Source organism: Acanthopagrus latus, chromosome 6 (assembly GCF_904848185.1).
Source record: "Acanthopagrus latus isolate v.2019 chromosome 6, fAcaLat1.1, whole genome shotgun sequence".
Classification (NCBI taxonomy): domain Eukaryota; kingdom Metazoa; phylum Chordata; class Actinopteri; order Spariformes; family Sparidae; genus Acanthopagrus; species Acanthopagrus latus.
This window is the reverse complement of record NC_051044.1, coordinates 11,078,893-11,105,545: the sequence shown is the minus strand read 5'-3', so window position 1 is coordinate 11,105,545 and position 26,653 is coordinate 11,078,893. Positions and strand designations below refer to the sequence as shown.

Here is a 26,653-nt window from a genome sequence, read left to right as displayed (position 1 = left end):
TCTGATCTCACTGTGAATTAAAGCACAGGCCCCCTGGTGGCCGTTCAGGGACCGACATCCTCCATCTTTCTCGTGCTCCCACTTAATGTACTGGGATTTGCCGGTGTGTGTGTGTGTGTGTGTCTGTATGTGTTAGGAGGCCATACTGTTTTCACTATGCATTAGCACAGCAGGATTTTAAAAACTGCCTGTGTGATTTTCATAATCAAATAAACACGTCGCTGAGTTGGCCAGGTGACATGTTTTACTGTGTTATTATGTATGTATGGTATAAACTTGTTGTTTCATTGTGTTATTACATCACATCATTTTTATATTCTGTTATTCATGTCTAACTGGCTGTACTTTTTCTGCTCTCATTGCAGCTTCTTAGACAGGATTGAGGTGGTCAGGCAGAACGACTACACACCCACCGATCAGGTGAGATGTTCCTTGTGTTATATATTGAAGCACTCTGCGCCGCAGCGCTCTCCCTCTCTATATTTTAACACCGTCTTGTTCCTTCTCTATCTTCCAGGACCTGTTGAGATGCAGAGTACTGACGTCTGGGATCTTCGAGACAAGATTTCAAATAGACAAAGTCAATTTCCAGTGAGTTACCGTGAAGTGCTGCGGTGAAACTTACCGTCGAAAAAGAAACACACGTCTCCTGAATACAGACAATGAGCCATTTGAATTCCCTGAATGACAAATTAATCACATTTAATTTAGTCTGTTTTATTGATATTGAATAAGAAACCTGATGAAGTTGTGTTTTTTTTTCTGTCATGTGATTCAAACCCTTGTTCAAGGATAAGTTCATTCAAAAATGTGAATTCAGTCTGCCTCCATGCTGATGGAAAGTCGAGTGAGCCTCACAGCAAAACAGCGTCGATTGAGACTTGTTTTAAAACAACTGACATAAAAAACAAAAACTGCAAAATGGTCAGTACAGTTTGTCAGGCGATCCCAAATTAATTAGAAAAGATGTTATTTACACTTGAGCTTTTTCACCCACTTCAGACGGGGCGCACAAGAACGCTTTTAGCTAAGCAGCTACAGTGAAGATTGCAGCTTTTTAAGGGTTTAAACTTTTGGGTGAACTTATCCTTTAACATATTCAGTGTTCTCTTTCTGTTAGATTGTGAATTAACTCAGCACTCCTCTGTGTCGCAGTATGTTCGATGTTGGCGGTCAGAGGGATGAGCGTCGAAAATGGATCCAGTGTTTTAACGGTAGGATGGCTTTTTTTTTTTTTTCAGACGCTTGTCTGTGTGTTTATTTAATACTTATGTAATCAGTGTTTGGCGGTTTTGTCCATCCTGGGTGTGTTAATCTCAGTCTCTGGTGTTTCGCTGTGTATGTGCATGTGTGTGTGTGTGTGTGTGTGATACACAGATGTGACAGCTATCATCTTCGTGGTGGCGAGTAGCAGCTACAACATGGTGATCAGAGAAGACAATCAGACCAACAGACTACAGGAAGCCCTCAACCTTTTCAAGAACATTTGGAACAACAGGTAAGCATTTACTTCTTGAGGTTTTTGTCAAACTGGGAGCATTTTATTAATTAGTTAGTTTAGTTAATTACTTTACTATTTTCTGTTATAAATGTAAATATAATGTATCTCAAGGTGGGGGAATGAAAAAGGAGACTTAAAATATGTTTAAAAAATTAGCACATGGCATGAAAGAGAGTAGTAAATACACAATGTCATCTATTCAAAACTGTACTCTCGTACATGCATTTTTTTTTTAAATTTTCAGCAACAACACAATCCCAACATCTACACCCACCTGCACTGTCCTGTAACTCTGAGCCTGCAGAAGAATAAAAAAGCTGAGCAGGTTATATAAAAATATACTTCTGCTTGTGATTCAAAGATACTTTTTGTTCATGAACCTCCAATCAATGCATGGACTCTTAGATACACACGTAGTACACACACCACTACATATGTGCGTGTGGTTATTGAACGTACAGGAAGATTTTTTGGACTCCACCACAGACGTTAACACTGAATGTATTGGTTACTCAGTTGACTGTGACTGAGTGAAGCCATGCTGGAAGCTTGGTACCGGCCTCTGCTGCTTCTTGATCGTCACTGTGTCAATGCTCAAACACTGCTAATTAAACAACTTCTCCAGTTTATGTGACTTTACGCCAAGCAGAACTAAGTTTTTGAATTTTTAGGGACACAATTATGAACTCCTGATGATATCCAAGATTAAACTTCTCGACCCCGCGCTGCATCAACGTAAAATCTTAGCTGCTTGTGCCCGGGTGCATCTAATGATAAAACTTCACTTAATAAATGACAGCTTTCACCGACATGTGGAGCAGATCTGTAAAACTTGATAACCCACCTTGGATACAGTATCATTCCGTGACTCTTATCTCTCTGCAGGAGCACACAGACTGTTAATGGCAGGATCTCTTCGACATTTTCAGACCAGAACTCCAGAGACAGACCTTTAACATATTTCGGGTCCTCAATGAAAGTCCAAATAAAAATCTGGCACTGAACTTGTTCTTTGTTTCCCTCCACAGGTGGCTACGGACCATTTCGGTAATCCTCTTCCTGAACAAGCAGGACCTGCTCGCTGAGAAGGTTTTGGCAGGGAAATCTAAAATCGAGGACTACTTCCCGGAGTTTGCACGCTACACTACACCTGATGATGGTAAGAGGTTGACACTCTTATCTGTGGGTGTCCGATACATAACGCACACATAAGTATTCTGTGTTTGTAGCAGACACGTTTAGATGTTGATCCTGGCATGGCCATTAATTTTGGCCACACTATTTCATTTGGTTGTTGTCATCCCTGTGAGTGTAAAAATTACATTATTGTGACTTGATTTCTTCTTCTCCAACAGCAATACCAGAGCCAGGTGAAGATCCTCGTGTCACAAGGGCAAAGTACTTCATTCGGGATGAGTTTCTGGTTTGTACAAAGGTTACGTTTGACCACAAATAAAAAATTTGCCATTGTGTTTATTCGTATCATCTGATTTTTTCATGAGAGTGGTTACTGAATTGGTTCTTACACAACTCAGCTCCACTTCACTGCTATTATCCTCCCTGATTTTGTACGTGTTCAGATGAGTTTGACAAAGTCTCACCAGCAAAAGACTGACACAGTAATTGACTGGAACATACTGGAGCATGCCGTAAACGAAGATTTCACAATGGAACTTTTAAAATCACACAGCAACTGATAGGAACAATGAAGTGGCCATCTGCAAGATTTTACTTTGACTTCGGTGACATCTTTGGTGCTCAGCTGTCACTGGCGTGGTCTCGCACAGCACATCAGAGAAAAACATTTGCCAGTCACACAGTTTGGATGAAACTGTGACTTTTTACTTAGAGCACACCACTTCTTCTGTATCCATTTTTAAGAAAAGCAAATAGGAATTACAAAAACTCAAACAGCATCCAACGACACAGGTGTCAAAATGTACATTTATTTACATGAAAATGTGACATTATTATTTATAATTTTGATATTAGATTGGTGGATAGACAATGGTAAATGTACAATGGAAAAAAAATCTTTATTAAAAGATTCAACCCAATTTCTAATAAATCACATGTTCTATGCAATGAGGAAATTTGCCTTTAAAATATTATCAGTAGATTACAGTGGCAGGTGTTGTCCCAGCAGCTCATGCAAAACCTAAAAGTAATGAATAAATTGTCCCAAACTAGTTTGCTTAAAGTAATGGGTTAGTGGCAGACCTCCAGGATGAGCTCCAGGCTTTGAAGCCCATTTGACAACGTCCACAAACCCGTTGAATTAAATCCTCACATGATGGTACCGGGTCCCAAAAATACTTTTTCCCATAAGCTTACGTTGTGAAAGAAACGCTAGTAAAATAGTGGAGAATTTTCTGTAACGTCACCACTGTGGTCAAAACTCTCGTTTCACTATTAGAATTTAATCCAATCGCTCATTTTATGTTTGGAAAGTCTAGAAGGGCCACACAATTAAATAACTGTATCTTTGTTCAAGTTAGCCAGGGGCTAAACAGGAAGTTAGCCAATTCGGTCAGCAGTAGTCTATAGAGCACATGCTCTATGGGCACGACGACGCTGAAGATCTGGGTCATTTTATGGCGGGGAAAACAAACTTTTTTGTTATTGCTTCATGCATTGTGTCCAATTCCCATTTTAAGTCCATGACTAGTGATTGAAATAGTTATCTGAAAGTGACGCAACTGTACGTTTGTGTCTTTTTCCAGAGGATCAGCACAGCCAGTGGGGACGGGCGGCATTACTGTTACCCCCACTTCACCTGCGCGGTCGACACGGAAAACATCCGGCGCGTCTTCAATGACTGTCGCGACATCATACAGAGGATGCACCTACGGCAGTACGAGCTCTTGTGATGGGCGGCACCATCCGGTCTACGTATCTACCTACCAACTGACCTATCTACCCCCCTCAACCCCCACGACCAGTTAGCCGATCACCCCCTCTACTTCCACCAACTTCACCAAACAACTGAGCGAGCGACTGACTTTCTGCCCTCCCCTCCAGCCCCCCCATACAGCTCCTACTCCTCCCAGTAACACGATTTCAGAAAATATGAACAGTGGAAAAGACTTTTTTTTTTCCAAAAGGATACACCAACAACCGTTTCATCAACTATTAGCCAAGACTGTCTGCTGTACTCAGCTATACTTTGACCCAGGAAAGAGGGTCAGGACTGGAAACCCCTCAGAGCAGGCTATCCCTCCTTTTAGCTCTCTTTCTCTCTCTCAGATATATGAACACGCACACATTTGCAGGTACACACACACACACACACACACACACACACACACACACACACACACACACACACACACTACAGCATAAGACATCCAGAACCCTTAGATAGGTTTTAATGTCTCATATCGCAGACACATGCGCGCACCCGAGCACACACACACACACACACACACACACACCCATTTAAAACCAAGTCCTCATGCTCTTAACAGTTGGCAGAGGCTGAATTGAATAATGCATTTTGAGAGAGGGGAGTTTATTCACCGCGTGCTGAAGACGAAGGAGGAGGAGGTTGAGGAGAAGAAGATGAGAACGATGGACATGGAGGGTGGCAAACTGATACGGAGGAGGGCTGTGAGCCTTTTTTTTTTTTTTCTTTTGTGCCCGAACAGACGGACTAATTGACTAACGGCTGCCTGTGGACGTGAGCGTGACTTGAACATAAGACCACGTGGCTCACATGACCCGCTCTTCAAGAAACCAATCGAGGAGGGACGGCAGAAAAAAAACAGAAAAAAGGACAAAAAAAAACAAAACAAGAAAAATATCATACAATGCATAAATTCATGCATACCAGTGAACTTAATGCAGTGCAAAAAATCCAAGCTATATATATAGATATTTATATATGTGTGTATATAAATATGTATATATATATAAATATAAATATTATATATTCCTGTAATAACACAATTCAACTTTTAAGTTTTTGTTAGTTTTTACCCCATGTTGTGTGTTGGTGTACACTGTGTGTGTGATCTGCCTTTGTGCACCATTTAAACCCCTTCCTGCCTAAACACGCACACACACACACACACATAAACACATATCTACATATACACACTCACATACACACATCCTCGCCCCCTTCCCACGCCCCTGCTGCTATTTGACAACTATTCAACATATGGAAAATAAAGGAGAGGTTTTATTTAATAAGAAAAAAAAAACGATGCAAAAGGAAAGCATGAAGTAAAAGAAATGACTTATCAAGACTGGACGCAACATTTTTACCTGAACACACACACACACACACACACACACACACACACACACACACACACATGCACGCACGCGCGCTCCAGCCCTCCCTTACCACACAACGTCCCCTCCCTCCTCCACCTTTCGTCTTACTCTCTCACCCCCTCCCAGTCCCACCTCTTCCTCCTCCCCTCCCGGCTTTAAGTACGTCTGTCTTTATTTTACTGCTGGACTATTATTCTTGTACAGACTGTAAAATGTATTATTTTGTACAACTTTATTGAAGAAAAAAAAATAACTTGTAGAAGATCCCTGTGCCTTGATCACGACTGTACGTGTAAAAATGAGCTAATATGTAAGTTATGTTTCACTGCGCTGTACAGCTGGACGGGTCTGTGTCCCACCTCGTCCGTGCTAGCTCACCCCCTCCGCCGGAGGCCGGGGTGGGAGGGGTGTCGGATCGGGGGCCGAGGCCTTTCGTCTGTTGCTTAGTTTCCATTTTTTCCCCACATTTGTTTGTTCGTTGATTCATTTGTTTTGCTTTGACTCTCCTCTGGTTTATATAATAGGATTTGAAAAAAGAAAAATGAAGAAAAAAAAAAGATAATCAGACACACCACCTTAATGCTGTGTAGTGAAAGATACTGAACCCTAACACAATTTAATATATATAAAATATATTTCAGATTTTATATTTTATATATATGTACTGTACACTTATATATATCTCCCTTGTGAGCTGTCCCCCAGGTTTCCTTTGCTTTCTGTCAGTAACACCTGCGTACATTTTTCAGGAGGTGGCGATTCCGGGTGCAGTGGGACGGGTTTTCATTTCTTTCTTTTTTCTTATTTTAGCTTTAACTCTTTTGAAGGAGAGGGAAATATCCAGTTGCAAAACATTGCTTGTTTCTACATAAACCAAATTCTTTTTGCTTAAACAAGAAGAAACGGTTGTATTAGTGTTTGGTTTATTCTTAGGCTACTCGATCCTTTAACCTAAGATCCATGTTCACGTGCACTCAGTTGCCAGTTCATTAGGTAAACCTATCTTATCTTAACTGTGCCACAAGGAATTTTTCAGCTGGTTTTGAAACAGTCTCGGTTTGATACTGATGCCTCCATATGACCTACATGAGCAAACAAGACCATTCAGCGAGAGGATTTGCTATTTCTATATAGTTATAATTAATGCCTGCCACCTGGTTGGATTACGAACAATAAAAAATATTTTTATGTCAAAGTGTGGAAGATGGAGGAAAGAAAATGCTCTATAGTCTGGTGGTACGGCAGTGGGTACGTCTTTATCGAACAACAGGCTCCCCATGCAACCAAATGTGTTAGCTGAATGTAAACTAGGTGTACGAAAAAAAGTTTGCTTTGTTCCACTATCACCGTATTAGTTATTAATCTCACATAGCAACAAATAGATACCTTACCTCATTAATATATCCTTAAGTTATGTAAAAAAAAAAAAAAATCTATCAGAAAAATGTTTTTCTTTTTCCTCGCCTCCAAAACAAATCTGCAAGCTAGCCAGAGAAGATCTGTTCAAAGGAAGCCTGCTGCTCTTACCGCTTTTGTCCACAGGGGGCACCAGAATCAACAATACATTAAACTTCTATGTAGCTGCTTTAATGTGCAGTCCAATACAACAGTCCCCCCTCCTTGAAGGTTTTGATGTTCCTTAAGAGGTGTTTTTCTTCAGTGGGGGTAGACACACCTCTAAGTTAATCATTAAACTATAACAATGATAACGTTTATTTATGTATCACCTATCAAAACCAATGATAAAAGGGAATACATATAAAGTCATACAAGTACAATCGGAGACAAGTAGACTCAAAATTAGATCAATGCAGGTGGACAGAAACCAGCGTACACAAATGCCTAAAGTCGAATCCTCACCTCTACAAAAAACTCAACATTATAACCTCAAAGTTGGATTTATCCCCACCCTCTTGTATTGGACCGCATTCGTTTTAGCTTGGTGTACCTATAAACTGGCAATTTAGTGCAAGTTAATCTGTGTTTCTGACACCCATCAGTCGTAAGGAATACCACGGTTTTTACCTGAAAGTGTCACATCTTGCACAACTCACTTCACAAAACATGTGAGGTATTTTATTGACGCTCACAGAGCAGATTGGGGCTAAAATTTTCACCACTTCTTGATGATTTTGTTGTTACCTAAACTGACACCATTTTTGAGGGTTTCTTGTCAGACCATGGCCTTGCAATGACGAGGACGTCGGGGGACTGTTCTCTCCAGTCTCGCAGAGTGGGACTGTCAGAAATACACATTTATTAGTTGTTATTCCCTGCAGTCCTAAAGTCAAAACTGAATATGTGTATTGTAGGTCTTGATGCGCTGAAGACACCAGCCAAAGCCAAGTATGCAACAAAAAAAGGGGTTTTCATACCATATCCCAAATCACATTGACTGGCTTTCTGGGAACAACTTAACACAGAGCGACTTGAGTCCCCGTGTTTACTCCTTTAATCCTCCAGATCTGCAGCAGTGATAATTTGAGAGAAGAGAGATTACATTCACTGTTTATTTTTATGTCAACACCTCCACACCTGTGTTCTCCTTAATGCCACACAGGCTGCAGCAGTAAGTGAGTTTAATTTTAGCTCAAAACGAAACAAGCCCACCTGCCTTGTTTTTTTCTGCATATTTTGGCATCAAGTGTTTCCAGTATTTTTCCGTTTTCCAGGTGTCTAGTTTTTTCTTGTTTATTTTGTAAAAAGACTTAAATTAGAGGTTTAAAATCAGCATGCAGTGCTAAAAAAAATTGAGACACACAGGCACATGGATACCAGGTTTCAGGTACAGATAAATCTACTGTTAGTTCAGGCCTATAGCTCACTTGGCTGGTGTTTTTCAAAAACATTTAGGACACAGAGGTCTTATCCCACACAGTACTAATTTTGATGACACAGTGTCCTGCAAAAGGTGATGAAACATGTTTTTTTTTAAAAACATGATCCAAATTATGACACCGTCTTTAAAATGGTTGACATGCTCCTGAATGAAGAAATTTGACCTCAGAGAAGAATGAAGCTCGTCGTTGGGGAATTAAAAATTAAGTTCAGCAAGAGAATGGATTTGCAGAGGATAGCACAGATCGTCCGGCGAGAGTCTCCGTGGAGAAGACAAACTGTTGAATGCCTGCAGGAATGTTGCCGAAACTCAGTCTGTTTCCTCGTTGGAGCGACAGGATTATGAGGTGAAACTGATAACAAGAGAGTCACTGTCACCTTCAGATTTACAACATGTGAAGGCTGACAGTCACAAAGAATTGCACTATTGTTTCACCTCACACAGGGTTAATGTCATTCTTGCGAAGTGAAAAGTCTAACGACAGCTCAAGCACATCTTAAAGCCCAGGTGAGAATACACCTGTTCAGAGAGGATGCAGGGAGGGTTTCACTGCCTGCATCAACCAGTTAATCTTCATAGTATTACACCACTCACTGTATTAGAGTGAAACTGGGTAGACAAGTTTAGCTAAAGGCACTTCAATGTTGTTGAAATCAGGACTAAAGTAACACATGGTAGGAACACACTCTGCATAGTGTTCTGTTGAATCTAACTCCTAAATACACCAAATGTATGTGTACACCTGAATTTTATAACTATATCTGATGGTTGAATGTCTTGTTCACAAATTATGGGCATTAATGTGGCGCTGTAACAGCCTCCATTTTTCTTGGAAAGCTTTCGACAAGGTTTGGCTGCATGACTTTGGTCCCACGGGATGTTAGGTGGATGTTAGGCCTGGTTCACAATCCTCTTCTTCATCCCAAAGATGTTTGCTAGAGTTTAGGTCAGGCCAACCATTTATGTATCAACCTCACTTTGAGCATGAAAAACAAAAAGGGTATTCCCAAAACTGTCACTGCAAAGTCAGAAACAGAGAACATAAAAATAGCATCATGCGTGGTTGCATTAAGATTTTCCTGAAAGGAACAGTTCATTCAAAAATGTAAATCACCCTCATGCTGTTGGAGAGTCACGGGAAGTTTTGCAGTCCACAAAACATCTCTGGAGGTTCGCAGGCAAATGGCGGTGCAACATTCACACAAACAACTAAAGTAGATGGGGACTTGTTGAAAAAAAAATTTAAAAAAATAACTAAAATAAACTGAAGATAAAATAGCTTCTTAGAGCTAACCCAGCATAAACTAAACATAAAGTCTCCCAAGTCCTGAGATCCTTTAACAGGAACTAAAGGAATATTGTCCAAATCATTAAAAACAGCCCAGAAGTACACAAAAAGGGATGTCAGCATACATTTGGCTGTATAACACTAAAATATGCCAATACCTCTTTTACGCATAAAACACTTCACCTCTTATTCTTATGTATATAGCTTCAGTACTGGGTGCTGAAACCCTCTTGTAGTAAATAAAAGAAAAATAAAGGACAGCACTCTGATCAAACTGTTTATTCTTGCCACACAGACATTTCGGGCAAGACCCCCTTCTTTGGCATGTATTCTGGCAAACTCCCAGTAAACACAGGTGTGCTAATTATAGGTTATAAATAGTGGTAACAATAGTCATATTGCAGACAGGAGTTGAAAATACACACCACTCAAAATTAGCTAGGGATTTTGGGATGTGGGTGCATGTGCATGGAAATGAAAGTTAAGGTTTACAGGCCATTTTGTGCGTGAAAGGCCACTAAATATTATTTTGCTGTCTTATAGAAGAGGCTTTGAGTGAGTACACTACTCAAAATTAGTTAATTAAGGTTATTGGGATATGGGTGCATATGTGCATGTACATGGATATGCAATACAAGTCAAAAAAATGATGATCATGTTAAATTCGCAAAATACGAAATATAAATTGAGATATGACACAGAATAAACAATCAAGAGAACCACGAATATATCCCCAACTCATTCTGAGTGGTGTAATTTTCCCCCGCTCCACATGAGGGAGCCAGAGTTTTAAAAACAAAAACAGACCCAAAAAAACACGTGGGCCGAACCGGACGCCAAAATGTGCTTCCTCTGGCAAAACCCCGCCTCCACGTTTCCATGCATTGGCGCGCTTCGCGTCTGTGGTTCTCTGCTCCTCCCCGGGTGGTGGTGGTGGTCGGACTGACTCTGTAGCGGGCTGCGGGTAAAAACACAGCAGGCATGAGTGCAGCGGGTAGTGCTCGGCCCGGTCCGGCCGCCGGCCCGGTCCAACAGGGACTGAAAGAGGCTCTGATCGAGACGCTGACGGCCATCCTGTCCCCGGTTCAAGAAGTGCGCGCCGCCGCGGAGGAGCAGATCAAAGTGCTGGAAGTGACAGAGGGTGAGTGGGGGGATAGTTTGTCAACGCTAGTTTGAGGAGTTAACGGCGGCTAGCTGCCCGGTGCCCTCACCCATCATCAGCGTGGGCCTCTGCGGACAGCATGCGGACAGCTGTCTCCTTCCTCCACCGGGGCTAACTTTGTTTTTGCTAGGCTGAGAAGTAGCTAACAGTCAACGCGTTAGCCGGGGAACCGTCTCGGCTCTGAGTGTGCTAACGTTAGGCCGTAATTTTCAGAAGTTGGTGATGACCAAGTTAGCTTAAAAACGTGTTGTCCTTACCTCAGCTCCGGCTGTTATCTGCTCAATGTTGTTCAAACCGCAGTTATCGGACAAGTCACAAAAAACCGTCCCCACGAGTATAATCATTAACGTTTGCTAGGGAGGAAGTTATATGAAGCACATGGAGGGGGGCTGTGTGGACCCCCCGGCAGCACAGCAACAGGGTGGACGATACTTCTCCGTCTGCCTCTGTAAAAAGACACCCAGTTATCGTTTATTTAAGCTTACTTGTCCATAACGTGTGACTAAAATAGCTAATATATGGAAACAAATCTGAAGTTACTTGCTAGGCACGCCACCGTTTCTGGTCTCGAGCGCTTTGGAACTTACCAGCGTCAGTTGGAAAAAGATGGAGGGGGGGTGACAGCAGTTAGCATCCTGAGCCAACTGCTGCTTAAAAGACTACTGTATGTCATCTTATGAGCGACAGTTTGTGAGATGCAGTCCTTCTAGACTTCTAGTGAGTCCAAAAGTTAGATTACTCCCAATTCAATGACTTGGTCATTAATTTCTTTCCGCTGTTGCTATGGAAACCGACCAATGCCCTATGACAGATTTTCCCGCGAAGTTGTCTCCCTAGGGGCCTCTCCCGCCCATCATCATCATTATCATCATCATACTCAGCACCATCAGGTTACACGTGCAAGAGGGACAGATCAAAGAGGATAAACAGTCTGTTTACGGCATGCGTTAGATGGATTGCTTGCATCTCATGGCAGATACCGATAGACATATAATTTTGCAAGGTCCCAATATGGAATCGATGAAAGTCTGTGGAAGATGTAATGAGCAAAGACAGAGGTTTGAACCTTCCATAGCTCTAAAAACATTTGTTGTGTTAATACTTTTCTGCTCACCTCTGAACTATCTAACACAGGTTGCCAATTGCAGTTGTGATGTCTTCCTCAAACTGTTAAAAAAAAAAAAACCGAAACAAAACAGATATCCACACAGAGAGCCAAAGTCAAGCCTCGTCCGGTTTGTTCCATGGGACTGTATTTTGGAAAAACTTGTTTTGTGGTAGTGAGTGAAGAGAGACGAATAATTCTTCGATCCGGCTTGAATTGTGACATGAATCACACGTTTGTCAAATGAAATATAAGACTGTGCAAATACATAATAATAAATACTACACAATAAATTTTAATCAATTTAATCAATATTTTCCTAAACATAATCAGTGCAATTAAACATCAAGAATTATAAATGACCCCCTGCACCTTTTTCTGCATTATAATCTCTAAACCTTTTGTTATCAGCCAACATATAAGATGATGTATATAAGCTACTATCTTCCCAGGTGCAGCAGTTTGAGGTCATGAGCACGACGGGCTGCCCTGCTTCCTTTTCTTCCTCTTTTTGTTCTGCTCTTTGGTTATTTGTGGGTCACATACCAACTCTCAAGGATTCTTAAATAAGTATTCTTAAATAGTATTCTTAAATAAACATTGTCTCACCATGTGCATTACTGCAATAACAGCCCACAACAAGATTGATTTAGTTCAAATTAGTGTTTTGACCCCATCAATTTGTCACTTGTTCTGCTGTTATGCTCCGTGAAGCACCTTGTAGCTTTGGTTTTGAAAGGTGCTTTTGAAAGTTTGTTGTTTTCAAGATACAAATGCAAAAGAATACCAGCATGGTGGCACCTATGTTTTGGGGAAATGATACCCATAACCCATCATGTTCTTTTTTGATATGGGACAGATGAGTACAGTACCTAGCGGCTGTAGCTTATCCTCCACCAGACTTCCCATTGTCTGTCCTGCGATCCTCGTGCCCTGGTGAAAGGCTGATTGTCCACAGTGTGTGTCGGCTGTACTGCAGCGTCGCAGCGAGGCCGGCCCTTTCCGCTGGCCCCTTTCTAAGGCAGAATTGTCAGCATTAACATTGTCTTCTGGCGCCTGATGTCACTCTTAGTAAAACCCGGTGGGAGAGAGCGGGTTCAGAGCTGAGGTTGATGCTGATCCTGAACTGTGTGTTAATCTCTCTGCATGCCTGTCCGCCCAGGTTCAGTCCCCAGTGCCTGTTAGCTTTGTACCTCAGTGGATTATTGGGGATGTGTTTGGCCTTTGAACCAAATTACACAGTTGTTGTCATTTACTGCAGTACAGTATTTATCATATTTACTTCCACCTTAGATACAATTGTTCTGCAAATATGCTCTGGCTTTATGTGTTTGTTTGTTTCTTATTTATCTTGGCATCACACAATGCATCTGCCATTTGTCACTGCTGCAGCTATTTAATCTTCCCAAGAAAACGAATGATCACAACTTTAAAAACGGCAACGTCTCCCGCTACAAAAGGACTTATATTAAACACTAAATTTGTTGAAGTTGGTGTATAGTTGATGCATCGTCAGAAGCAGTCAGCATGAGTTTGTGCAGATAGATCTGTGTTAATTTGCTTTTTATTTCCAGGTCCTTGATATGACTCCTTATTACTGTACAATGCTCTGCATGATCTGAGATTTATGTGTCAATTTTTCCTTTCTTTTTTGCTGTCTGGTTTATGTTGTAGAGTTTGGCGTTCACCTGGCAGAACTCACAGTTGACCCTCAGGGGGCTCTCGCAATCCGTCAGGTGAGCACAGCCCAGTCTCCGCATGCATGTCACAATTCTTCTGACATTATTGATGATGATCTGCTCATGCGTTGTCCTGACTGTGATTACAGTTGGCATCAGTTATCCTGAAGCAGTATGTGGAGACTCACTGGTGTTCCCAGTCAGAGAAGTTCAGGCCTCCTGAAACTACAGATCAGGTAAACATGTCCTCACCTTGGATACATCTGTTTTACTCTTTTCTCTCTCAATTTGACCTCAGAGGAGTTTTTGTGCTGAATGTTGTCAAACTCTGGTGTCCCCATCAAGGCTAAAGCCGCCATTAGAGGGCTGCTGCCCAGCGGTCTGCGAGAGGCGATCAGCAAAGTCCGCTCCAGTGTTGCATATGCCGTGTCAGCCATTGCCCACTGGGACTGGCCCGAGGCCTGGCCGCAGCTGTTCACCCTGCTGATGGAGATGCTGGTTAGCGGAGATGTCAATGCTGTTCATGGGGCCATGAGGGTCCTCACAGGTAAGTGATCAATCACACACACACACACACACACACACACACACCTACACACTGAAGCTGTGCATGTACATCCTCTAAAATATGTTACTGTCATATTTTCTACCACAAGGTTGCTTTTGTTGATAGAGAGCAGACCTGGTTACCTCAACACAAAGCCCATAAACTTTTACAAGTGAATTACTGCAGAAAATAAGCTCTGTGGCAAACACAGCATTGTGATGCTTCACATTTTGTTCAGCAAGATAATTTGCACACACGAACCAACCAGTTTTATGATTGGGTTCCTGGCCTAGGCGATAATAGCCACTATATATTTGTCGGATGAAAAACAAACTCCAAAGCTGCAATGTATCAGACAACAGCAGTTGTCAAGACACGTGTGCAGCGTTTTTTCCATCAGTGCACCAGCGTTTCATCTCAGCGCCCCTGAGCACAGCGCCACCACCTTTCTCCCACTAGAAAAAAATCGATGGGGACACAAGCTCCAAAGCTTGTGTTAAACTGCAGACTTACTTCAGGTGTTTAACCAAAAACCCATCATGAAAACTTTGAAAAATGTTTGACATTCCTGTGGTACTCTATTCTAAACTCAACAGAATGAAACATTTGAGACAAAAATTTTAAAAAAGTGAAGTAATAACTTTTCTGAATAAAGATAAAATCTCAAATATTTTAGTCTTTATGTTTTGTAACAAGTTCTCTTATGTGTCCAGAGTTTACTCGGGAAGTGACGGATACTCAGATGCCGCTAGTGGCTCCAGTCATCTTACCTGAAATGTACAAGATCTTCACCATGGCTGAGGTATTACCACATCTCTCACCTTATAGTGAAACTATGCCGAATGAGAAGTACAGTCACTGTATATTTTTCAGTTAACTACTCGTTATAACTGTACTTTCTCATGTTGCTGATATCTTGTGTTGTTCTGTTTGAGTCGTCTTTAATGATGCTCTGACCTGTTTCAGGTGTACAGTATTCGTACTCGATCCAGAGCAGTGGAGATATTTACTACCTGTGCCAACCTCATCTGTGCTATTGAAGAGCTTGAGAAGGTGAGACAGTTGACATGATGATTTCTTCAGATATTATATGAATAATGACACATTTATATAATGAACCTTTATTTTACTTTTAAGTAACTGTATTTTGCCATGGGAAAAGTTGGTAATTTACTTTGAAAGAGATCATTTCTCAAAAAATACAACTGAGGAGATGGTGTGTTTGGGTTTTCTCTTAAATCAGTGTTTGTGAAATGTTTTGCAGGTTTGCTGTAGTATCACAGTTGTATTTACTGAACCTCCTGTATAGGGTGCAGCCAAGGCGTTGATCTTCCCCGTGGTGCAGCAGTTCACAGAAGCATTTGTGCAGGCTCTGCAGATGCCTGATGGACCCTCGTCTGACAGCGGCCTCAAGATGGAAGTCCTCAAGGTGAGAGACTGAGAAGAGTCATTGAGTAGTTGTTAAGCATGACTCTAGAATATGTAAAACTCTGAAGGGGAAACCCTGCAGGTTTGACTGTGGAGGAGAGAAGAAGATACAGTTTGGAGGGAAATATAGTACTTCTATTTTTTAAGATTTTTGGACCTGTTGGGCAATTGTTATTTATTCACTCAAGAAACAAGAAGATAAAAGTTGTTTTTAATTGTTTTTGCAAATGCAGTGTCTGCAACTTAAGGTTTTGAATTCACATTTCCCGTTCTTCAACAGGCAGTAACAGCATTGGTGAAGAACTTCCCCAAACCTATGGTGTCGTCCATGCAGCAGATTTTACCCATTGTGTGGAATACACTGACTGAAAGTGCAGCTTTATATCCTTCACAAGTTCTCCCTGCTGTTCGTGTTGTATGCTGCAATGATTAGCCAGTTGCAGCCTCTTTAAAGTAAGGATTTGCTGGGGGGGGGGTTTGTCATATATGACAGTAAATTAAGGTTTTGGACTGTTGTTTGGACGGAAGAAGCAATCCAAAGATGTCACTTAATTGCTCTGGGAAATTGTGATGAGCATTTAGCATGGACTCAACAATAAATTGATATATCTGCAGCTTATCACAATTAATCAATTGAATAGTTACGACTCGATAGCGCTGTAAAAGCAGAAGGTTTTACTTCCTTTTGGACATTTTGTCTCGGACACTTGTGAGGTTTTTGTGGGCTTCTGGTTACAGAACATCGTCTCAAAACCACCGAAATCCACCTCAGTTCAGCAACTCACGCAGCTGCCCGTAAGTGACCTGCTTACTCAGCAAAATCAAGAACTTTCATGTCGAGACATACGTGCTGTAGACTCCTCTGAAATAAACTTTGTCGGGTGGGTGAAGCGGATAGTGAGACTGTAACAGTCCAGTTAGATGAGTACTGACGAGAGAAAGAAATGAAAGCTAGAGAGACTGAAAACATTTTTGTTAAGTATTCCTTAACCAAATGTTCACTTATGTGAGGACAGAAGTCAACTACACAGAGGAAGTGGATGATCCTGTTGACTCAGACGGTAAGCAGAGTTCACATCATCCTTACTTCTTTTAATTCATCTGTTTTTACACTGACTTTTGAAGGTTTTCATCACCATAGCAGCTTTTTGAAATCTTACGTTATTATTTGCTCATTTCTGCAGGTGAAGTTTTGGGATTTGAGAATCTGGTGTTCAGCATCTTTGAGTTTGTGCACACGCTGCTGGAGAACAACAAGTTCAAGAGCACGGTGAAGAAAGCCCTGCCCGAACTCATCTACTACATCATCCTGTACATGCAGATCACTGAGGATCAGGTGGGGCTGCTTGTATAGCAGAAGTAAACACAGTGTGTGTGTTTATGGTGATTCTCCGGTGTCAGGTCTGATTGTTTGTCCTCTTGTTTCTTCAGATCAAAGTGTGGACAGCTAACCCGCAGCAGTTTGTAGAGGATGAGGATGACGACACCTTCTCCTACTCTGTCAGGATCTCTGCTCAGGACCTGCTGCTGGTGAGAGAAAACATACAACTCTTACTGCAAAATTGACAGCAAAGTGCTTCTCACTCTCTAAAATGGAACCCAATATTTGTCTGAGCAAGTCAGTTTGCATATCAGTTTCAGGCAAAATGCATGACGAACTGGGTAAAATTAAAATCATAACTTTTCAGTCATAGTTTTTTGGCCGGTCAGGTCTGCAGAGGGTGGTAGGACATTCATGTCTGCCAGGTTTCTACACATATATCACGAGAAAACACCTCCTTGCTCTCCCTTTTCTTCTCCTACACATAAACCCTCTGCAAAGACTTGAAGCATCTGTTGAACCACGTTGCTTTAGTCCTTGAAATGGACTGAAAATGGATGTTTACTCATGAACAGAGATTTTTCTATGCATTGTTGAATCATGGAAATGCTGAACAGTGCAGTCACATGTCAAACAAGGGTCACAAATGTCCAGCATGGTTAAATTTGCTGCGGTCTCATAGCAACTCTCTGCTCATCGACTAACTTTGCAGCCCCGAGGGTGCGTATGACAATGGAAACCTTTGACCTCTGCTTTCAGGCTGTTGCCGCAGAGTTTCAGAATGAGAGCGCAGCAGCGCTGGCAGCGGCGGCAACCAGACACCTTCAGGAGGCAGAGCAGGCTAAAAACAGTGGCAATGAGCACTGGTGAGGAGAAACACAGACTCTAACTGCATCTCTGTGTTTGGTCTGAAAGATTTGTTGAATTTGAGTGACTGTGATTGAGGACAAACTCTTGAAATGTACAGCTTTTATTGTGTTTGATTTAATCTGTGCAGACCTGTGCTTTTAAGTCAGAAAAGTAATTGTTAATTTATCCAGGTGGAAGATCCATGAGGCTTGCATGTTGGCCCTCGGCTCTGTCAAAACAATCATCACAGAGAACGTGAAGAACGGTCGTATCCAGTTTGACATGCACGGCTTCCTGGCCAGTGTTATCCTCGCTGATCTCAACTTGGCAGGTGAGTCTTAAACTGACCCTGTTTATAAAGAAATCTATTTACTGAAGGTTCCTTTGAAAGTGACTCAGTATCTCACAGGAAACACATTACTACAAACAGACAGACAGTCTCATTATTGGACTGGAAAGACATCACAATGTCGTGCAAAATAACTGCCTCACTGTTGCTTCTTTTCACTCGTCCTTCTCTACCGCCTCTTGTTTTTTGTTTTCTCTTGACCAGCGGCGTCTCCGTTCCTCCTCGGGCGAGCGTTGTGGGCGGCCAGTCGATTCACAGCCGCCATGTCTCCTGAGCTCATCCAGCAGTTCCTCCAGGCCACCGTCAGTGGCCTCCACGACAGCCAGCCACCATCTGTCCGCATCTCCGCAGTCAGGGCCATTTGGGGGTGAGCAAACTGTGATTTTATATGCACTGCTAACAGGCTGCAGTCTGGAAAAACACATCAGTCCACCTAAACACTGGCTGAGTTAGTAGCTGAACACATGCTGTATGTCAGGAATTAACACATTTCACAGGTATTGAGAATGTATTTCAAGGGGTTAAATTAAAAATGTCAGTTCATCAACTATCCATGTTTTTCTTCAGGTATTGTGATCAGCTGAAGCTGTCGGAGAGCACCCACGTCCTTCAGCCCTTCCTCCCCAGCATCCTCGAGGGACTGGTCCAACTCGCTGCTCAATTCAGCTCCGAGGTGCTCACCCTCGTCATGGAGACACTCTGCATCGTCTGCACTGTCGACCCGGCCTTCACCACCAACGCCGAGAACAAGATCTGCCCCCTCACCATTGCCATTTTCCTTAAATATAACAATGGTAATCCTCCAGTGACCACATCATCTGTCAGACTTTAATGCTACATGCACACCAAACTTTTACTTTTCTTTCGAGACTTAAGACTTTAAATTGTCCAGCTTGTTTGCAATACTTTTACACAGATAAGCTGGAATCAGTAACAGAAAATAACATGTTTCCCTGAGAAGACATAGACCTGTTGGGTTAAGAGACACATGCATTTGATTTGCCTCCTCTCTTCTCCTCAGACCCTGTGGTGGCGTCCCTGGCTCAGGACATCTTTAAAGAACTGGCTCAGATCGAAGGCTGCCAGGGCCCCATGCAGATGCGTCTCATCCCCACACTGGTCAGCATCATGCAGGCACCGCCTGACAAGATTCCCTCTGGACTGTGTGCCGTAAGTATACAGGGCCACAAAAAGACATAGAAGTGTAGAAAGAAAGGGTGGCACAGTAAATCCAATGAGGTCAGTCGTTCTGTATTTCTTTGGTCCATAACGTGATGTCCCAGAAAAAACTACAGGCAGGCTCCTGTCCCATGCCAACTTTTCCCCCTGATCAACACTTTGGTGCATGGCCGAAGTTTCTCAAAAATGAAATGGGCAGTTTGCAGTTAAATTTGTGGGAGATGCTGATGATGAGTGGGGCCTGTAATTATTGTCCTTATACTTTGTCCAATTTCATGCATCTGATGATGTCAACTTCTGCCTCCGTCCCTTTTCATTGATCTTGAATTGTGATGCACCCAGGACTTGTACAAGTGCTGGAAAACTTTGAAAAGCATTTTACAGTCTTGTCAGTTTATTATGCTTCCTGCATTTTCTCATACTATGTATTCTAGTGTTAGCATTAAGATGGTTAAATAATTTCTGTCAGCAACCACATAAGATCCTAATGTCCTGCATGACTCATGATGACTCAGCATTGACATGCATTAGATTCAAAACAAAATCTGACCACTTTACTTCTCCTCTGTCTGTACCACAGACATCCATAGACATCCTGACCACAGTTGTCCGAAACACCAAGCCCCCTCTCTCAGAGATGCTGGTGTGTCAGGCGTTTCCTGTGGTGGCTCAGTGCACTTTGCGCACCGATGACAACACGATAATGCAGGTAAACCAGAGTTCCTGTTTTGTTTTTTTCCTATAAAGAATAGATGTTCAGTTAAAAACTAAATTAAGTGTAACCTATTCTACATTCTAACTCCCCTCTTCTCTCATTGCCCTTTCATCACCTCCCTCCCCTCTCCTCTAAAGAATGGTGGCGAGTGTCTGCGAGCGTACGTCTCCGTCGCCCTCGAGCAGATCGCTCAGTGGAGGGACGAGCAGGGGAACAGCGGCCTCTGGTACGTCATGCAGGTGGTCAACCAGCTGCTGGACCCTCGGACCTCAGAGTTCACTGCTGCCTTCGTGGGCAGGTTGGTGTCCACTCTGATCTCCCGGGCAGGAACCGAGCTCGGGGAACAGCTGGACCAGATCCTGCGAGCGATTCTGAGCAAGATGCAGCAAGCAGAGACTCTGAGTGTCATGCAGGTAGGAGACGGCTGAACGAGCTCGTGGAATGTTTAAAAACCTGGTCTTTATTTGTTGATGGTGCGGTTACCTTCACTGCTTGATAAATTCTCCTGTCTTGTTCTCTCTAGTCTCTGATCATGGTGTTCGCCCACCTGGTTCACTCCCAGCTGGAGCCTCTGTTGGAGTTCTTGTGTAGTCTGCCTGGTCCAACTGGGAAACCTGCCCTGGAGTTTGTCATGACAGAGTGGATGAGCAGGCAGCACCTCTTCTATGGACAGTACGAGGGTAAAGTCAGGTTAGACAACATTTTTATTAATCCTTTCTTTCCCAAAACAATTATTTTCAAACAATGACTCGAAGTTGGTGATGTCTCAGTAGCTTGCTAGCGATGGCTCAGCATCCTCTTTAAGTAAGAATTGGAAATGAAGATTGGTTCCAGTTGAGAATCAGGTCTAAATTTTCAGGTTTTTGTAAAAGCTTATCAGTTCCTCTTATCGATGCTGCCGTGTTTTTATGGCAGTTGCACTTTGCAAAACAATGACCCCAGAGTCGTGTGTCTACACTTCTGGAAACATGCTTGAAGGAGTTGTGGTGGAGAGGAAGAAATGGCCCAAAGCCTGGTGTCATGTCACCGTTAAAGATGACAACAGTGTTGGTTGTAATGACAAATGATAAGTTGATCACATGCATTCCGTTTTTTAGTCTGTTTCTACATTTGCGTTCAGACGCAGACATGATAAAATTTTTGCATGGAGGCTGAAAATAGGTGTATTAAAGATATTGGCATCAGTAACATCTTATCCGTTCACATCACTACCTGTGACCACATCATCATGCAAACTGAGAATCCATTATTCACACCCACTTCACACACTGACAGGTGTGTGTCAGTGTGGTTTGACCTTCAGTCAAGCTTTTTTTTCTTTTTGTCATTTACACGAAAATTTCTCCCACTTTTATTGTGTGCAAATGAATGCAAAATCAGAAAATGCCTTCCAGGGGAGACTATTTGAAAAATGTTCAAGTTCCAATTCAGCTTAACTGTTATAAACACATTTGCCTCTTGTCTCATGTCTCACAAACTAGTGTATTAACTCAGCCTTTGGCACTGCAGCTCCTCAGATGGATGCTTCAGGCTGTGCCTGCTTTGGGGCACTTGGCATCAGTGACATTGGGTTTAATCTTCCACATTGATTGACAGTTTCTGCTTCCAGTATAGCTCTAAAAATGACATAAGAAGGCTTTTTCAAAGCCTTTAACTATTTCTTTCTTTTCTACACCCTTGTCACATGTTTCAAAATGTTGTCATCTGTTCTTTCCTGCAGCACGGTGGCTCTCTGTAAGCTGCTGCAGCACGGCCTCAACACTGACGACAAACGTCTGCAGGACATTGTTGTGAAGGGAGAAGAGATCTACAGCCCTGAAGACGGCATTCGCACACGCTCCAAAGCTGCCAAGAGTAAGGCTCCAAATCCCTTTAGAGAGAGATGAATCCATCAACACATTATATTAATGCCTTTTTTATAGATATTTTTTTTACTCAGACTGCTTAGGTTGCAACAAACACTTAACATCCATACAGTGGTATTAGAATATATACCATGAAACAGTGCATGTTGTTAATGTTGAGCTCTGTTTCTTCCTCCTCCACAGACCCAGAGAGGTGGACCAACATTCCTTTGCTAGTGAAGATCTTTAAATTGATCATCAATGAGCTGTCGACGGTAGTGGAGGCAAACACCAGCAGGGCAAACGCAGCAGACTGGAGCCAAGGTGAGAATATATAACACAAAGGCTTTTTGATGAACACTGAGTGGATTGACCTTGCATCCATACCTCTTGTATGAAATTATTGTGGGGAAACAAGATGTCAGCCTAAATACAAACCTCTGTTCTGCTAGCCTTTATTTACGTTGGTGTATTTATTTCCTGTGCCACTCTCAGCTCTCAATTTGACAATACTAACTGGTGATTTAACTCTGTGTTGAGCGTTTCCATCGTCAGCATGTCCTGATTTCAGTAAACGTTAAGTAGAATGAACTGTTGGGTCCCTGCAGACAGTAGATTTGTTGTATTTCTTTTTTGAGCTGAAAAAAATTGGACAGCAGACATTTCCTTCACCAGCTGTTGTTTCTCTCAGACTCCAGCGGCATGTGGGAGGACAACGAGGCGGAAGAGGGGGAAGATGATGATGAAGAGGACGAAGGGCTCGCAGGCCAGCTGCTTTCTGATCTCATCGCATCGAACAAATACGGTACTAGTGTCTCGCCAGTGCCTCCTGTGCTATTCCTGTAGATTGTCTACAGATCCAGCATGTTTCCTGCTTATACGTGGTTTTAGGTTACTAAGCTTACATATGCCGGTGTGTTCTTGTTCTGCAGATGATGATTATTACGAGGATGATGAGGAGGATGATCCAGATGCATTGAAAGACCCCATATATCAGATTGACCTGCAGGTACACTCACCTTTTAAACTTTTTAGTTCCAGTGTCTCTATTTAAATATCTCCATCAGTCACCTGGATATAAACCCTAAATGTTAAATGACCAATATAAAAATGTAGGTGCATTTGTCTTGGTTCATTAAATTTTAAAGCACAGCGGCACACTTTTGTTGTTGGAAAAAATCTACAGTCCTTTAAACGTCAATATATAAAAGCTTCCAGGAAGAACCAGCCGTTCAGAATGGCTGCTGCTGTCATGCCAAGATGCAGCCATCGTCGCCAGTGTAAGAGAGCGTTTTCTGTCCAAGAGTGATAATCAGATCAGAAGATGCTCCAGTTATAAAGGAGCTTTAGGCGGAAATGGTTCCAGCCTGGTTAGATTAATCTTTGAGGATGAAGCATGCACTTTGCACTTCCAACGTCTGATTAATAACTGTTGTTTGTGCAGTGCTATTCCTAGGACTTGCTTAAATGTCCTTGGTTGACAAAATGCAAACTGTGTGTTTCTAACTGAAGACACTTCAGATCCATTCCCTCTCTTCTGGACTCACTATCAGATCCGTCCTTGTTTTTTTGTTTTTTTTCTCAATTTAGTAAATCTGAACGGTGATGGTAAAGGCCCGTGCACACCTTCAGTTTTTTGGTACAAACTTACACCCCCAATCACATTTTTTTGCAAGTAAAAGAACATTGAATCTAAACTTGAATTTGTAAAAGTTCCCCACCTTTGTTTTGATTAACGGGATGGAGAGAATTCCAGACAGAGATCAGTTTATCGCTTTATAACTCTCTACTGTATCGTCTCTCCCCCCAGGCCTACCTGACAGACTTCTTGACACAGTTCGCCCAGCAGCCGTGTTACAGCATGTTCTCAGGCCACCTCAACAACACTGAGAGACAAACCCTGCAGTCTATAGGCCTCTAGCCCTGCTGACGGCAGCTCCAACACATCTTCTTCCATTTACAACACCCTCTCTTCTATTGCCCCATCACTTCTGCTGTCATGACGGATTTACAACACGGCAAAGAAATAAAGAGAAAGAAACGTGGGATGATGAACTCGGCAAAGGAAGGGGAACAGGGTTTAAAAAAAATGGACATGCACTTATCGTAACTCCCCCTGACTCTACATACATGTGATGGGATGAACAGAGGAAGAGGTGAGAGGCTGTTCCTGAAGAAGGCCGGAGGACTCACCATTTTAGAGTTATTTCAGACTGGACAGGAGGCTTGAATAAAAAAGGTCGAGGCTTCACGGTGGGACAGGTGAACCATGAATAATGAACGGACTATTTTGCCGTGTCCTATTTGTAACTTAGCCCGTTATTTTTGTGTATCTGTGTAAACAGAGTAAAATGCAACATGGAAAATACTTTTGAGAGACTTTATAACGGTTGAAGGAAAGTAAAAAACAAAACAAACAAACACCATGTTGTTCAGATGGAGACATTTGGCGGCCTTGTATTCCAGAAAACGTTGACTCTTTCTGACAGGAAGTGAAAAGCTCTTCGACCTGCTGTCATGTCTCGGGGTACGGTGGGTATTTTGGAATTCTCACTGTTGCAATGGTGATTCACAGCCTTGTCATTTCCTTCTACCCATTGAAAAGTTGGGATGGACAAAATTTCTAAATAAAAGTCCAGAAAGGACAACATTTCCACATTTGACGTCCAGATTCCTTTTTCTTGACTCCCTGAGCTGGAAATACATAACAGTTTCCAGTCAGTGACATCTCACTGAGCTACATGAGTTTATTCTCACCTTTTTTTAGGGAAAATTAAAACATTTCTTCAATGTGTCTTGTTCCACAGATGTGTGCTCACTATAAAGTGTCTATACATTGCAAGTTGTACCTGATTGTCTTGCTTTTTTCAGTAACTTTCAACTTTTAAAGCCCATTTTCATATTTGACCAAATTAAACTTGTTTTGGATTCACATCATTTTCATGATTATCCACCAATCAATATGCTTAATGAAGAGAAGAAAATTGCTAATATTGCTCAAAACACTGACATTATTAAGCATTTATAAGCAGTATCTAAATATTTTAACGTCTGAGTAGATTAAATTGTTGATACTTCTGTTTTATATTGCTGACTGACAAGTGTTGAAAATATGAACATAATGCTATGTTTTGTCATGCTGGGTATAGCATCCTTATTATCACCATCTATTATCAGCCAGTGTTTGTTTGTCCATTCTAGGCCACTGTAGAAATGTTGTGAAACATGGGGTCAACCAAGGCACCTACAAAAGAAGGAACGTTCATTACGTCACTGAATCTTGTCACTGAAAAACCCAACGTATCTGTGATGTATGACACTTGTGAGAGTGGGTTAACTGCAGGTTTCCTCCCAAATTTACTGGGCTGATAATATTGCTATGGAATGAGGTAGGTTCAACTGATTTACTCTGCTAAGACTGCAGTTGCAAACAGGCAAACAAGCCTTTCCTACAGAAATTTGGGGAAATCAACAACATGTCGGTAAAAACATCAGCCTTTAACCTCCTCTCTGAAGAGTGTTCTTTCATTTTCTGGAGGCATTACTTCATCAGAAGTCATCTGACATAGATAAGTTGGGTTGAAGCGTGTCCTTTGGGTCTACGTGGAGGGGGACATTCCCTCTTTAGATATTAAAAGTCACTTCTAAGGTAACTTAAAACAATACACCCAGATTTAATTTTGACAGGTTGACTTTGACTTGCCATCCTGCCAATTTTCATAGCAGACAACTTGACACATTGCTGCTCCGATACCTTGACATGACTTGAAGTCTAAAAGCAAAACTTCGTCAGGCTCTAACTGACAATGTCCTGAACAACAAAGAAACACAGACTGCAGAGCCAGACAGGTTGGCTGGTATAGCTGTATATCAATGGCCTTTAACCCACAGGTGACCCAGCTAATAACATTAAAGGGATTACAGCAAGCAGCTTAAGGTGTCCACAAAGGTGTTTCACTTATTCTGGTTGATTAGGCTTCTGATCAGGTTGACGTTGAAGGTGCTTTTCCAAAATTAGGACACCAAACTTGATTAGAATCAACTTTATGTACTATGTGTACACACATGAGGAGTTTGCTGAAAGAAATGGTCATAGAAATAGCTAAAATATAGGTAAACATACAATCATGGAACTATTATGTGCATGTAAGTAGGTGGAAAAAAAAATAGGTATGTATAAAAATATATATCAAAACAACAATGACCAATAACAAAAGCTAACTATATACAAGTGTTTCTGTCAATTGTAAACAAATAGAAATAGTGCAAAGAGTACTCTATATACAGTACAGAAAGTATTTTATGTACTGTGTCTGCGCTGTAAATGCGGTGTGCAGGATTTATGGAGTGAAGATGTGTACCTGCCAAAGCACAGTATATATTTAAACACATGTAAACACATAATTAAGTTACTGACAGTGTATCATCTGACCCAGAGGAGAGTCGTTGGAACAGGTTGCGCCCTGTGTGGTGGGTCTGTAGTGGTGTTTGCTGCCCGTTTCCCACTTTTAGCCGCTTCAGATTCAGGGCCCTGGTGTTGTGCATGCTGCTCACTGAGACACCTGA

At 42.0% G+C, this 26,653-nt stretch overlaps 2 protein-coding genes and 1 long non-coding RNA gene across 4 annotated transcripts in view; 2 read left to right on the top strand and 1 right to left on the bottom strand.

Moving 5' to 3' along the window:
• LOC119021085 (guanine nucleotide-binding protein G(s) subunit alpha-like) overlaps window positions 1-6,481 on the top strand; it is a 35,811-nt gene extending 29,330 nt beyond the window's left edge. For both annotated transcript variants that reach the window (XM_037101063.1, XM_037101062.1), the window contains 7 exons: window positions 366-420; window positions 518-591; window positions 1,156-1,214; window positions 1,378-1,498; window positions 2,530-2,660; window positions 2,857-2,924; window positions 4,225-6,481. In XM_037101063.1, the coding sequence (XP_036956958.1) occupies window positions 366-420; window positions 518-591; window positions 1,156-1,214; window positions 1,378-1,498; window positions 2,530-2,660; window positions 2,857-2,924; window positions 4,225-4,371 (655 nt within the window). In that variant the 3' untranslated portion in view covers window positions 4,372-6,481. The remainder of the gene's footprint in view (window positions 1-365; window positions 421-517; window positions 592-1,155; window positions 1,215-1,377; window positions 1,499-2,529; window positions 2,661-2,856; window positions 2,925-4,224) is intronic.
• Window positions 6,482-10,173: 3,692 nt separating this feature from the next.
• On the bottom strand, window positions 10,174-11,918 carry LOC119021438. Its single transcript, XR_005075569.1, has 3 exons — window positions 11,659-11,918; window positions 11,329-11,517; window positions 10,174-10,867 (listed from the first exon to the last, which is right to left on the bottom strand). It is a non-coding gene; the product is annotated as an uncharacterized LOC119021438 (long non-coding RNA).
• ipo9 (importin 9) lies at window positions 10,854-24,750 on the top strand. The gene is made up of 24 exons (XM_037101732.1): window positions 10,854-11,050; window positions 13,851-13,912; window positions 14,005-14,091; window positions 14,201-14,402; window positions 15,116-15,204; window positions 15,369-15,455; window positions 15,712-15,831; window positions 16,111-16,211; window positions 16,833-16,891; window positions 17,015-17,166; window positions 17,262-17,360; window positions 17,911-18,017; window positions 18,192-18,331; window positions 18,554-18,716; window positions 18,917-19,143; window positions 19,371-19,519; window positions 20,109-20,237; window positions 20,381-20,656; window positions 20,767-20,933; window positions 21,964-22,097; window positions 22,292-22,411; window positions 22,779-22,892; window positions 23,020-23,096; window positions 23,898-24,750. The coding sequence occupies exons 1-24, from the start codon at window positions 10,891-10,893 to the stop codon at window positions 24,006-24,008; spliced, it is 3,132 nt and encodes a 1,043-aa protein (XP_036957627.1). The 5' UTR covers window positions 10,854-10,890; the 3' UTR covers window positions 24,009-24,750.
• The last annotated feature ends 1,903 nt before the right edge of the window (window positions 24,751-26,653 follow it).

Coding starts and splice junctions, on each gene's coding strand:
- ipo9 (XM_037101732.1), top strand. CDS start 10,891: ATGAGTGCAGCGGGTAGTGCTCGGCCCGGTCCGGCCGCCGGCCCGGTC. Junction 15,456..15,711: donor CTATTGAAGAGCTTGAGAAG/GTGAGACAGTTG, acceptor CCTCCTGTATAG/GGTGCAGCCAAGGCGTTGAT. Junction 18,717..18,916: donor GCAGTCAGGGCCATTTGGGG/GTGAGCAAACTG, acceptor GTTTTTCTTCAG/GTATTGTGATCAGCTGAAGC.